This window comes from Monodelphis domestica, chromosome 7 (genome assembly GCF_027887165.1).
Source record: "Monodelphis domestica isolate mMonDom1 chromosome 7, mMonDom1.pri, whole genome shotgun sequence".
Lineage (NCBI taxonomy): Eukaryota > Metazoa > Chordata > Mammalia > Didelphimorphia > Didelphidae > Monodelphis > Monodelphis domestica.
The window spans coordinates 144,570,823-144,584,629 of NC_077233.1; the positions used below are offsets into that span (position 1 = coordinate 144,570,823).

Here is a 13,807-nt window from a genome sequence, read left to right on the forward strand (position 1 = left end):
TGAACCTTATAATACTGGAGCTGTGGGATGCCTTGGTCACATGTGTCCCCTTACATGTGTACCTCAATACTACTGTACCCTTAAATTTGTTCCCATTCTTCCTACTTAAACTGTGTATTTGTTAAATAGTATACCTTGGGTTTATGGAAGACAATGTTTTGTAGCTAATGTTCTCACTATGTCATGTTACTAAATGCCATTGCTTTGAGTTAATTGTGTCTATGGCTGACTATCACTCACTGGTGGGGACTCATGAGCTATAATTCTGGGAAGTGTGGGCCACCAGACTACCCCTAGAACTTGAAGTGGCAGTTATCCTTCTTGAGACCCCAAACTGTGAGTGTGGTTTGGGGAGAGGGGCTCTACAGAAGATGGTCTCTATAAAAATGCAAGGGCAGATAAAGATTTTTACACATCAAGGTTGCTTAAAACAGAACCCTTCTTCATATGATAGACTTAAAGCAATAAAGAAAGTAAACTAGTTTTTAGACTTATATGGATTCTTATAGTGGCTTCCCGATCCCGTGAGAAGCTACAAGGTAGGAAGATAGAAAAAGGATAGAAGTTTAGGATACCCCGAGGGGCATGGTGGAGCCAAGTTGTAGATATGAGATGGCAGAAATGAATCAGAAACAAGGCCTTATTGATTATAATGGGGCCACAGCAGAACCCCAATCTTAGGATGTCACAGAGGCATGATCCATCCTGAGATCCACAATTAACACCACACAGGTGGGAGACATGATAGAGAGAAGAAAGTACCTGGCCAAAAGCCAGGTCCCAGGTGAGAGAGGTAGATAAGGAAAGGAATTAAAGATGGAGCTTGGCCAGAGCAAGGACAGGCATCAGTAAGAGCTAAGATCCAAAAGAGGGCGGAGATTGCTGTGGCCCTGTTTTTAATCTCTTTGATATGCAAATATACACAATACATAGGGATGATTATCATTGGTTAACAACAAGGTATAGGTGTGGTTTCTCTTAACCAGGTGAACACAAAGAAACCTGATTTCTCACCTAAGCTGGGGGAAGCTGGGGTCAAGGGTCAGAGGCTTTCCTAGCCATACGCAAGACTGAGCATGCTCTCTTCTAAGACAATCTTTATGTTCTATTTCCCTTGTCCCTAGATAGGTGTGGACTGCTAAACTTACAATGTGCCCTAAAATCTGATCTATTTATCCTAGTATTTCCTCTATTCTCTTCATAAAGCTGTCCAACCTTCTAATGATAATTATCATTTCTACTACTTAAAGTTTGTCTTGACACATTCAAAGTTTTCTTTTTCTGAATTTTATTCAGTGATTTTATGCTAGAAATCTTTCATATGAGATTCTTTTTTTTTCTCACTAAGGATGACAACTTCTAAGGGGCAATAGGTCATACACTTAAACCATTGGTGACTCACATCAGGACTCTATATTCTGTATAGATAAGGCACCAGAAATAGTTATGAGGTATATTTAAGGAACAAGGAACACCTACCAGCTGGAGCAATTGCTAGCTATATTTTAAAGTGTTGTTAAGAGGCAGTCTCATGTCTTGACTGCTGTCATAAGTAGTTGATCTCCCCAGTTTCCCATTTCTCCTCAAGGATATCCAATTTGCCCACTAATGGTAGAGTGTTTTCTCTAAAACACCGCTTTCATCATTTCATTCTGATCTCTCTCTACTACTTAAAATATTAAGTTAAATTCTTTTTTTTTTTTTGAGGTCCTCTACTATTTAACCTTAGCTCTATCTCCCTTTCCTTTTTCATGTGAACTCTCAGTCTGGCCAATCTGTTCTACTTGCTGTCTCTTACACAAATCATATACTTTACATGATCAAAGGCATGGAGATGGAAGTTTCCTTCGCTAAGAATATCTTCCTCAGAATCTCTGGCTATTGAAACTCTAACCATTCCTCAAGCCTCCAGAAAAAACAAATCAAATGGCAAGCATTTTCGAAGTGTTTATTATGTGCCAGTTACTGTGCTAAGTGCTGGGGATACAAAGAAAAAAGCAAGAGAACCTCAACCCTCCAGGAGCTTCCATGAAGCTTTCCCTGATGACCCCATCCAGAAATGATTAGTATAGTATAGTATAGTACAGTGCAGTATAGTATAGTACAGTACAGTGCAGTACAGTATAGTACAGTATAGTAGAATAGAGTACAGTAGAGTAGAGTACAGTACAGTGTGGTACAGTAGAGTACAGTACAGTAGAGTTCACAGTGCTTCTATATCATTCATATAAAACTCATGTGCTGCCCCTATTATATATACTTGTCTACAGGTCTTATTTCCACTAGAACTGGTCTTCAACTCTTTGGGCCTGAGTTCCCTTATCAATAAAATGAAGAAACTGAACAAGATAAATTCTATAGCTCGATATTAAGTATTTGCTGAATGGAAAGTCGGAGACTGAGACAGCTCAAATGATGTTGATTGATCAAGCTTATTCTTCGAGTAGTAGCACGATCCTCTTACAACCTAGACATTCGGGACAAAACGTATCTGTATTAAAGGAGACCCTACAAAGAATGAAGCAGCCCCGGGAGGGTTCTCTGCATCTCTGAAAGGCTAGGCTTTGACAGGAAAGGAGTGTAAATAATGAGGCCTCTCCAAGACTGGTGCCAGGGCCAGTATGGGCATGTTTATAATTGCTCTGAGAAGGGTTTGACACTGAAATAGGACTTTTAACTACTACCAATACTATAGCAAACTGGGCTCACCTGTGCACTAACTGCAGGTTTTCTTGCTTTAACCGGCTGTGCTGCTCTCCACTGGCCGCAGTATCCTTCTCTAGTTCTGTCACTCTCTTCTCCAAGAAGATGACCTTTGCAACAAGAGGTACAGGACTGATGTGAGGCAAAGAGTAAAGCAGAGCCTATCCATAAGCGAGCTTTTAAAAAAGAAAAGCATACTACAGGGACAGAGTGCCAGACCTGGGTCAGGAGGACCTGGGTTCAACTCTGGTCTCAGATACTTTCTGTGTGACCCTGGGCAAGTCATTTAACCCTGCTAGCCTAGCCTTTGCCCTTCTGTCTTAGAACTGTTACAAAAACAGAAAATATGGGTTAAATAAAAGAAAGAAAAAGAAAAGCATACTACAAAATACCCACCTCTGCAGTCCATTTGAGTAAAACGGAAGTATCCAATCCCTTTGCCATCAATGCAGGTTCCCCATAGCAATAATGATTTTCAGTACCTGCCAGGACTTGGTCTATCAGCTATTCTGTATGTTCTTTTTTCTTGTATCACAGAATTTCTGAATTTCATGTATAATTGATATATAATATTGTTTGCCTTCACAGTCAGGGAGAGTAGGAGAGATAGAACTTGGAACTCAATTTTTTAAAAAATGAGCATTAAAAAATTAATAAAATCTTAACAAAAGAGTTTTTGTTCCTTCTCTTCAATTCTGTTTTGAAATTTTGGCAAAGTCTTTCATTTTTCCACCACAGCCATTTCCCAATGTATACATCCCCTCACTCCCATTTAACAAAAAGAGTTCTACTGAAAAGACCCACGTGACTTCTCCTGACAGCATGTGCGACATTCTGTTTTTGTGGGCCTCTCCCTCTTCAGCAAAAAGATGCAAATTATTGCATCTGCATGAAATGGAATACTATTGTGCTCTAAAAAATGTTAAGTTTGAGGAACTCAGAACAACACAGGAAGACTTAAATGAACTAATACCCAGTGAAGAAGCAGAATCAAGATGTTATCCACAATGATTATGACAAACAAGAATATAGTTTAATCTGCATTGTTATTTTCATCAATTTCTTGGATCTAGATAATCAACAAAACAATAACTCAAGCCCTAATTTGTAGTATTTATTGATTTATGAAATGTAAATATTCACATTAAAAATTTAGCCATCAGTTTAAGAGCTGGTATAAGTTGGCTACAGCACACTTTAGAAGATAAGCAGCATTGGTGAAAATGCCCCATTTGGAGTCAGAAGACCTGGGTTCCAGTCTGAGGTCTAGCTTTTACTAGCTGTATGACCATGGGCAAGCCCCTGAAGTCCTTTGAGCTTCCTCAAGTTATTGCATCTATAAAGTGGGACTTTTCCATTATTGATGTCACAGGGTTAGTACAAGGAAAGTGCTCGGTAAATGATGCAGTGCTACATAAAAATGAAACGTTGGTGCCATTATTATTACTATTGAAATAGTTTGATCACTCCCGGATTTACCACAACTAACCCTTTGCATTAAAAAGCTTTAAAATGCTAATTGGATAACAATGTGTTTCACACAAAAGAATAACAACTACTTGATCACATGGTTACTTGGGGATATAATTGGGGATGTAGACTCTAAACAATCACCCTATTGCAAATACTAATAATATGGAAATAGGCCTTGATCAATGGTACATGTGAAACCCAATGGAACTGCTCATTGGCTGGAGGGAGGGGGTAGGAAGGGAGGGAAAGAACATGATTGGAAACATACTCTAAATAAATAAATAAACAAACAAAAAAGAATTAATGTGTTTCAGCTACAAATTAACAATTTTTTGACTTGCATAGGTATGTGAAAACAGATTGGCAAGGTGAAGCAGAAAGAGCACAAGTCTTGGGCAGTCAGGAGGTTGTGTTGTGACTGGAGGCAAGTCTCTTAACTTCTTTCAATTTCAGCTTCTTCATATGTATAGTAATTTTTTTTTTACTATTTGAGAGTGTTTTTATAAAGTATTTTTTAAAAAGGACTTAAGCTTTCCTATGCAAAGAAAACACAGTATCAACCTTATATCATATTATATAAATACGAGTTATCCCTAAATTTTTCAGTCTAAGAAGAGATAGAAATAGGTTATTTCAGGCTATTAAAGCTGGAAGGAGCCCTAGATATCATCCATTCCAATTCTCTGATATTATTGATGAGAAAATTGCATTTCTGAGGGGGTCAAGTGCCATGTCCAATATCATATAGCTAAATAATAGAAGAGTTGGAGCTAGACATCTCTTATCTCCCAATGCAGTGATATTTCCTTAAAAAAATTTTTTATCCTATTTTATTGATAGCTTTTGTTATTATATTACATTTGTTTACTAATATTACATTTTCCTCCTCTTATACAAAAAATTATTTTGTAACAAAAATGAAAAAAGAGGAAAAAACATGGTTCAGCAAAATTCATCAACAATTAGACCATATGCTCTATTCCATGTCCACAGTCTTACACCTTGGCAATGAAGTGAGGGGAGTGAATTTTCTCTTCTCAGATCAAGCTTGATTTATTATAATTACATAGTATTCAATGTCCTAATTTTTGTAGCTGCTCTTTCTATTTACATTGTCATCAGTGTGTATATTTTTTTTCTGGTTTAGCTAACTGTATTAATTCATGTGAGATTTTTTGTGCTTCTCTGAACCTCTTTCTCCTCTCCTCCTCCTCTCAGGCTTCTTCATATGTTTCTTAGAACATACTGATAATGTATTACATGAATGTATCCCAGTTGGCTCATATACACTTCCCAGCTGATAAGCATCTGTTTTGTTTCCAATTCTTTTCTACCACAAAAAGGGCTGTTATGAACAGCAACTTCTCTTAGCCTTAGTTTCTTAATCTGTAAAATGGAGATAATAGAAACTATTTCACAAGATGGTTGCAGGATAAAATGAGGAAATATATGTAAAGTGCTTTTCAAAGTATGTAAATTTTAGCTATTATTTCTATTATTGTATAAGGGACTTTTATTTCTGTCTTTGATCTCCTTGGAGCACATATCTACCAAAAGGATCTCTGGATCAAAGATTATGGACATTTCAGTCATTTTTTAAAAAAGCATATTTCTACATTTCATTGCAGATGATTACATCAATTTATCTATTACTAGGACCAATTCACAATTCTGTCAAAGTGTATTAGTATATTATCATATTATTAGTGTAATACCAGTGTTAGCATATTACCACACTGTATCTTTCTAGAATCTCACCAACAATGATTATTTCCATCTTTGCTAACATGAGAGAAATAAGATGAAACAGTAGAATTATTCTGATTTGCACTTCTATTAGTCCACTGAAACCTGCATGGCATCACTTTGATCTATTTTAGGTCCATTTATAGCAACCTTATATAATATAGTCTATAAAAGGTGATAAATATTAATAAATATTAATTTATATTAATATTAAGCTGATAAATATTAAATTACTAGCAGGAAAATCTGTACTGTGTATCTAGAAAAGGATTCACACAATTTTCCTTCTTTCTTCCATTTTCATTGCTACTTTGGAGAATCTGAAGTAGAAAGATGCTTTAGGAGATAGTAGGTCCACCTAGTGGTGTGCTGGAAAATATTTAACAATTGGCTCTCCAGAAGGTAAAAAAAAAGATATTCATGAAACATAATCAAACCCTGATTTTTAGTATTTGCTAGTTTCCAAGGTATAAATGTTCCCACTGACAACTCCAAAACATGCCTGAATAAGAATCCCTTCTACAATATATTTAGCTAGTGACTATCCAGCCTTTGCTTACAGACTCTCCCCAGTTAAAGGGAACCTATCACCACCCAAGGCAGTGGATTCTACTTCTGAATAGTTCTAATTGTTAGATTTTTATTTATTTACTTAAACCAATTTCAAGCCACAGTGCCCCCATCTTAAACTAGTACAGGTGAAGTTATACTTCCTTGGTATTTGTACAAGGCCACCCTCAAACTTGATAGCAGGAACTATGTGGGAAACATCTGTATAATGTAGCTGCTAAAGAAACTGATGAAGGTCTGCTGACCCCATTAAAGGAACCCAAATCTTCAATGCATATGCATAGCTCACTTGCTCATTGAAAGTCATTGTGATAGGCATTTGACCCAGAATGCTTTGTGCTTTCAATTAGAGCCTTGAGACTACACTTGTGGTTTGCTCCCATTGCTTTTTTTTGTTCAGTCATTTTGTAGGTATATACTTGAAAAGAACTGTCACGTGATTTGCACTATTGGAGAAGGACTAGTTGCTTGGTAACTTTAGGCAAGGTGCTAGTATTTTGAGGACAAACTGCTGAAAAAGAAAGAGGGTTTAAGAATGATTAAAAAAAACCAAACCCAAGTAAAGTACTTTATCTTTCTCATTGAGTGGGGACTGTTTCATTCATTGAATTTAGGTCTACCAGAGTGTCTGGACATAGTAGGCAGTTAATCAATGCTTGTTGATTGGTTGGTTTAAGTTTTAGCTCACTGTTTCAAGCTGAAAAAACATTTTTAATACCAAACTCTGTTACATAATATATCAGCTGCACTAGTAATTCTATATGTCAAAGTTTCAGATAATTGTAATATCATCTATAAATATGATAAGTTCATTATCTCTTCCTTCATCCAAGTGATGGAGAAAATGTTAAACAGAGCAAGGTCTCTGCTTCAGTTCTATCATCATCCATCAAAAATAAATATATTCCTCATAATTTTCCTTACAAACTGCACTTCTGAAAAATGAGATAACAGAATTATTAGAAACTGTCAAGCCAATGCTAAAGAGGAGTTTCATTCAGCATTACTTGATTTAAAAAAGGTTATGTGAATGGAAATAGAAAAAAATCCACTTAAAATTAAGGTTTGTACACATGAATAAAATGTAATATTAATACTATAATTTTATCTAAGTTTAATTTTTAAAAATATAACATGCAACATCAGAATAATATGCTGATACTCTGTAGTGATTTTTTAAAAAGGTATTAAAACACATTAAAAAAAACTATTTCTAAAGCTGGTACTGTATTATCAGAGATATTAACATGGTAGTATAAAGGGTAATGAACAGGGAGTCGAGAGACCTGACCAGGCTGAAGCTCCCCGATCCAAGACTAAGGAAGCAAGAAAACGCCGGGAAGTGTGTCTACAGGCTAAGAAAGAGGAGACCACCAAGACTTTGTCCAAGGAGGAGGAGACCAAGAAATGATTCTCCCCTAGCTCCTCTGTATATAGTACCCTTCTATTTGGCTCATACAATAAAAATCGGTCAGTCTAGCAGCCTAATCCTGGCTCTGCTGTTAACTGGCTGTACCATCTTGAACAAGGTACTTCCTGACTTTCAATTCTACTTGATTAAAAAAGGGAAAGCCTGAACTAGATGAGAGGTGTCAGACTCAAATAGAAGCAATCCCGGTAGCCCGTGCTTGAAACCTGAGGGCCAGATGATCTTTGAAATATTTTCCAGCACTTACAAAGCCAGTGTTCTTTCCACTGTTTTATGCTTCCTTTTAATATCTAGCTATGATCAGCTCTCCTTAAATATGAGCATTTTTGAGGGGAGGCATGGGCCCTTTTGGAGAAGAAAGCACTTTGGAGAAGGGTATTGAGAGATATCAAAGATAAACTACCTACTTCAGGCTTTAGTTTGCTCAGGGAAAACTTAACAATTGAACATAATAAAACGGCTAACATTTGTATTTATTTATTTTTAAAGCAATTTATACTGTTTTAGAGTTGGCACAGTATATGACATACATTATCTTAATGGATTCTCACAAGCCTGTGAAATTGATGCTATTATTATCCCCATTTTACAGATAAGGAAAGTGAGGATTAGAGATGCTAAGTGACTTGCCCAGCTACTAGTTAGGTAGGGCTTGAACTCAAGATTTAAACATCCAGAAAAGGTGTAGTCCTGTAGGAGCACTTTCTCAGAGACCACGAGGAATTCAGAGTGAAGAGAAGCGCCACTGCATAGCCTGAAGTCACCTGATAAAGAGTCAATCTGTCTATAGTATCAGATATTTAGGGCTAGAAAAGATCCCATTACATCTAGTGCAAACTTTCATTTTACACACGAAAAATCTGACTGCTAAAGAAGTTCAGTGACTTATTTGAGGTCACTCAGACAGTAAGTGACATCATACGTAACTGAGCACCAGGTGCTGGAATCAAGCTCTCTCTAAGCTCTACCTTTCCATATATGCCTTCCTTTCAGCCACCCCTGCCACCCTCACCCCCAATTCCCTCTCGGCTCTACTCCCCTTTATTACCATAGGAAAGCTGGGTGCTTGATAAAAAAGACAAGACTCAGTGAATCTTTAAAGGAATAAACCCAAGTTAAGCCATGCATTGTTCAGTTGTTCAGGTGTGTCCAACTATTCATGACCCTATGGACTTGTCAAAAATATTTGGCAAAAATACTGAAGTGTTTTGCTGTTTGTTTCTTTAGTGTTTTCCATTTTACAAATGAAGAACTGAGGCAAATAGGAGTTAAGTGACTTGCTTAGGGTCACACCATGTCTAAAGCTGGATTTGAACTCAGATCTTCCTGATGGTAGACCTAGTTCTCTATCCACTGCATCACTTAGTTGCCACTCTCCTTCCCTATACTTTCTTATTATTTGGGAAATCTGTTGTTATTTGGTTATCTTTGACATGCCCAACTCTTTGTGACCCCATATGGGATTTTTCTTGGCAAAGATACTGGAGTGGTTCGTGATTTCCTCCTCCAGCTCATTTTACAGATGAGCAAACTGAGGCATACAGGGTAAAGTGATTTACCCAGGGCCATACAGTCAGTATGTGTCTGAGACCAGATTTAAACTCAGGAAGATGAATTTTCCTGACTCCAGGCTCAGCACTCCATCCACTGTGCCACCTAGCTATATGTAGTAAATCCTTTCTGCAATGAGCTAAGTGGATGGAAGAAGACAGATAAACTGAGAATAAAATCACAGTGCTTCACTGCAATTAAGTATTTAAACCTTAAATTATAATAATAGTAGAACATGTTTGTTATAAAATGGGTAAAGTTATTTCCATGAACATAAACACTTCAAGTTTTACTCCAGGTTTCTCTCAGGGACAGGTTTTCTGATGAAAGCAAATGTCTAGGTGGAGTAATTACCTTGTCAGCAATGTCCTCATCAGTACAGTCCAAGGGATCCTGAGAAGGTTCTTCCATAGCCTCCACAGTCAGGGTCCCCGTCTGATGTAGATGTCTATAATAAGAGAAAAAAAAACCAAACCAAAGAAAATACTTGTTCAGAAGGAAAATGGAAAGTAGAGATCCTAGACTAACAAACAGTTTCTTAAGCATTGGATTTTCTAATTATTTATGAGTAAATGGAGGTCATATAAGAGTTAATTCCTGAATTTATCCAGTCTGTCCATAATTAATCCAGAGATGAAGTGTTTCCTTAGGGCTAAACCCTTTTACCGAAGTGTGTGAGAGAAAATGAACTTTCTCACTAACATTGTTCTCTATACAAACTGTCCAGCAACCTTTGGAATATCAAGTTCTTATTCCTTCAGCTTGCTCTATCAGGTTAGTGGGATAAAAGAACTTTGTGCTCAACGGTAATAAAAAATAACATGCATTTTATGTTATGTGATACTGTCCTCTTACTCCTCAGACTAGTAAAATATTAATTTAAGCTTGTGGCACTTTGCATATAACCTTGTCATTTAAGTGTATCCTTACCATATTGATCAAGGTGCCCATTTGAAAAATGATTTTATCTTAGTACAGATACCAAAGGGAGGTTACCACTTAAAACCAGTTCTACTTACACAAAACTACAGTCATGTAATATAAGATACAGTGTCGTATAGTGGAGAAAGCACTGGTATGTAATGGACTTTGGCCAGAACCCCAGCTCTGCCAATACTCACACTATGCAACTTCTAGCAGATCATTCCTCCAGAGGCCAGAGGTAAGTCATATAACACACATTCTTAGGGGTGTGGGGATGGAGTGACTAATCTATTTTAGAATATGTTCTAGAGAAGCAAAAAGAAAGAAGAAGGCATTGTCTGACATGCATCTTAAATTTGGGGAGAGGAAGGGTCCTTCACAGTCTATAAAGGAAGTCAGCACGAATGACATAAGGAAGACACAAAGAGAAACAATTCTGATGAGGTTTGATTTAGAAGGACTTGGGGAGGAGTCTTGTGGTAGTTTGTTTTAAACCCTTACTTATTGTCTTAATATCAATTCTAAGACAAGAGAGGCAAGGGCTGGGTAATAGGTGTTAAGTGACTTGCCAAAGGTCATACAGGTAGGAAGTATCTGAGGCTATATTTGAACCCAGGATCTCCTGTCTCCAGGCTTGGCACTCTATCCCCTATGCTTACCTACCTGTCCTGGTTATAGTTTTCTAACACTATCATGATGGGAAATAAGTTTGGCTACGGAATTTTTAATTTTGAGGAAATAAACTAAATAGGTAGATGTTTTCAGTATATAAGGCCATTAACTCAGTTGCAATGTGAGGCTGTTAAAGAAAAAAATCTGATTGGGAAGCAAAGTAGAAGAACATTGGATTCAGAGAAGCTCTATTCAAATCCTGTCTCTGATAACTTTCTATATGGCAGGATTAATTCTGAGTCAAAGAATGTATAGACAAAATACATGTCCAACCCTAGAAAATGACTGAATAGACTTACCTTTCTTTTCTTTCTTTTTTTTTGCTATTTATTTTTTATTTTATTTTTATTATCATGCAAAACACTTCCATATTGGTCATTGTTGTTAAGAGCACACTCATACATAACCAAAATCCCAAAATAAAACCATAAATACACTGATGTGAAAGGTGATTCTAACAGTTCTTTCTCTGGAGGTGGATAGCATTCCCCACCATAGGTCTTTCAGGATTGTCCCAGATCAGGGCATTGCTGGGAGTAGCCACATTTTCACAGATAATCATCATCCAATATTGCTGTTACTCTGTACACAATTCTCCCGGTTCTGCTTATTTGGCTCTTTATCAGTTCCTGCAGATCTTTCTAGCTTTTTCTGAAATCATCTTGCTTATCATTTCTTATAGCACAATAGAATTCCATCACCAACATGTACCACAATTTGTTCAGCCATGTCCCAACTAACAGACATTCCCTCAATTTCCAATTCTTTCCCATTACAAAAAGAGCTGCTAAAAATATTTTTTTATAAGTAGGTCCTTTCTCTTTTTTTATTATCTCTTTGGGATACAGACCCAGTAGTGGTATTACTAGTTCAAAGGATATGCACAGTTTTATAGCCCTTTGAGCATAATTCCAAATTGCCCTCCAGATGACATTTCTTTTCAAAGTCATTTAACTTAGAATGATGATTGATGAACAGAATGGATTTTCAGTGAAGACTTGTTAAAATAATAAACACCCAGGTTTTTTGGATGTTTTAAAAGACTACTATTCACTTAAAATATTTCAAGTATCTAAGTAATTCTTAAGTAGAATACAGTACAACTTCTTAAAAATAAATATAAATATTACTTGCTTTTGTAATTGACATAGTTCATTGATTTTCTAAATTTCTAAATAAGCCCCCAAAAGTTTCTATATGCACTTAGGGAAAAAATTAACTTCATTTTGCCATTTTTTCTTAAAAACGACATTATTAATCTAATCCTTACATGTTAGCTTTATTATTTTCATTTAGACTCTAAGCTGTTCTTTTAAGGAACAATACTCATCTTAATCCAAAAAAAAAAAAGATGAATGATCATAATTCTGGTCAACAAAAGCAAATATTTCAGAATCTCAAGTCCCTAAAGGAAAGCAGGGACATAGAGGGACAAGGGTTTAAAACTTTAAGGTAAATAGCATGTTTTTTTTTTTTTAATAGCAAACATACCCATCTTTTTGAAGAATCATTATAGCGCAACTCAACCTTCTGACTAAGGGTTAAATGTTTGCCAAACTGATCTGGGTTAAAGGTTCTGTGTTTGCATTTTTGTCCCAATGCTTACTAGCTTGCTCACTGGGACAAGTCACTTCCCCAAAGTGGGTCTCAGTTTCCTTAACTGAAAAACAAGATAGTACATATGATCTCTAAGACTCCTTCTGATTTTAAACCTTATGATTATCATAAGCTATGTTACAAAAATGTAATTTTTGAGATGTTTCCTTATGAAAGGGAAGGAGTCAAACAAGAATTACCTCATGCAACTTAACCAATAGTATGCCATATCCTGATACCTTAACTGAGAATATTGCTTGATTGAATCAATCATAGGCATTAGATTATGTGCAAAAAGGTCCTTGATTCATTTAGATATCCTAAAAAGTAATTGGATCAACTGGAATGATGTTGCATGGGAGTATATTTGGATTTTTGAGCACTGTCTTAGACCAAGCACAAGAAGGAATCTGTCAGCAGGATGGAAGAGGAAACATCTTGTCCTCATTCTCCTCCCCCTCTCTTGACTAGAGAAATAGCCTATGAACTTTGGACGGTCAGGTGACCTGGAACCTTTTCACTGGCCTCCAAGTAGTGTCCCTGGGAAAGCAGCAGCTAACGGCAATGACGAAAAGCAGAATCAAAGGTCTTTAAGGATTCCAAGTAAACATATTACTTTATACATAAGAAGAACATCTTGTGGATACCAGCAAAAGAACTTCTAGGATCCATGACTTACCCCTTCCCTTTTCCACATCCAAACTCTAGTTTAAGCCCACTTTTTCCTAGGCCCTCTATATATCCATGAAAGAGTGTGTTACAGACTTGGAGGGAAGGGGAATATTTTCTACCAATAGTTCTTACTATGCCACCTTGACAAAGCATCCTTTTATAAAAACTAATTAAATATGCTTGGCTAATTGATATTAAGTGATAATCAACAAGGGAAAGGTCACTGTTTATAACTTGTATGCTATAGCAGTAGAAAACCCTGGCAGGGTAAAGAGTCTGAGGGAACAAATAGCAGCCAAGCTATGGGACCTGACCTGCCAATGTGAGAAAGGGTTGAGAGAGTATGTCCACAGCTACTCTTGAATTGAAATTTTTTCTTTAGGATTTACTTGGATAAAGGTATTTATCAAGTTTACAAAATCTTGGTGTTTTTTAAAAATCCCGTTTACATTCTTGTCCCTAGGGACTAGA

The 13,807-nt window shown here is 36.6% G+C and overlaps 1 protein-coding gene across 2 annotated transcripts in view; it reads right to left on the reverse strand.

Annotated features, from left to right (window-relative positions):
• The window catches only part of RAB11FIP3 (RAB11 family interacting protein 3), a 192,186-nt gene that overhangs the window by 24,039 nt on the left and 154,340 nt on the right, over positions 1-13,807 (reverse strand). For both annotated transcript variants that reach the window (XM_001372719.5, XM_007499196.3), the window contains 2 exons: positions 9,827-9,920; positions 2,710-2,813 (listed from right to left, as the gene is read on the reverse strand). In XM_001372719.5, coding sequence (XP_001372756.3) covers positions 2,710-2,813; positions 9,827-9,920 — 198 coding nt within the window. The remainder of the gene's footprint in view (positions 1-2,709; positions 2,814-9,826; positions 9,921-13,807) is intronic.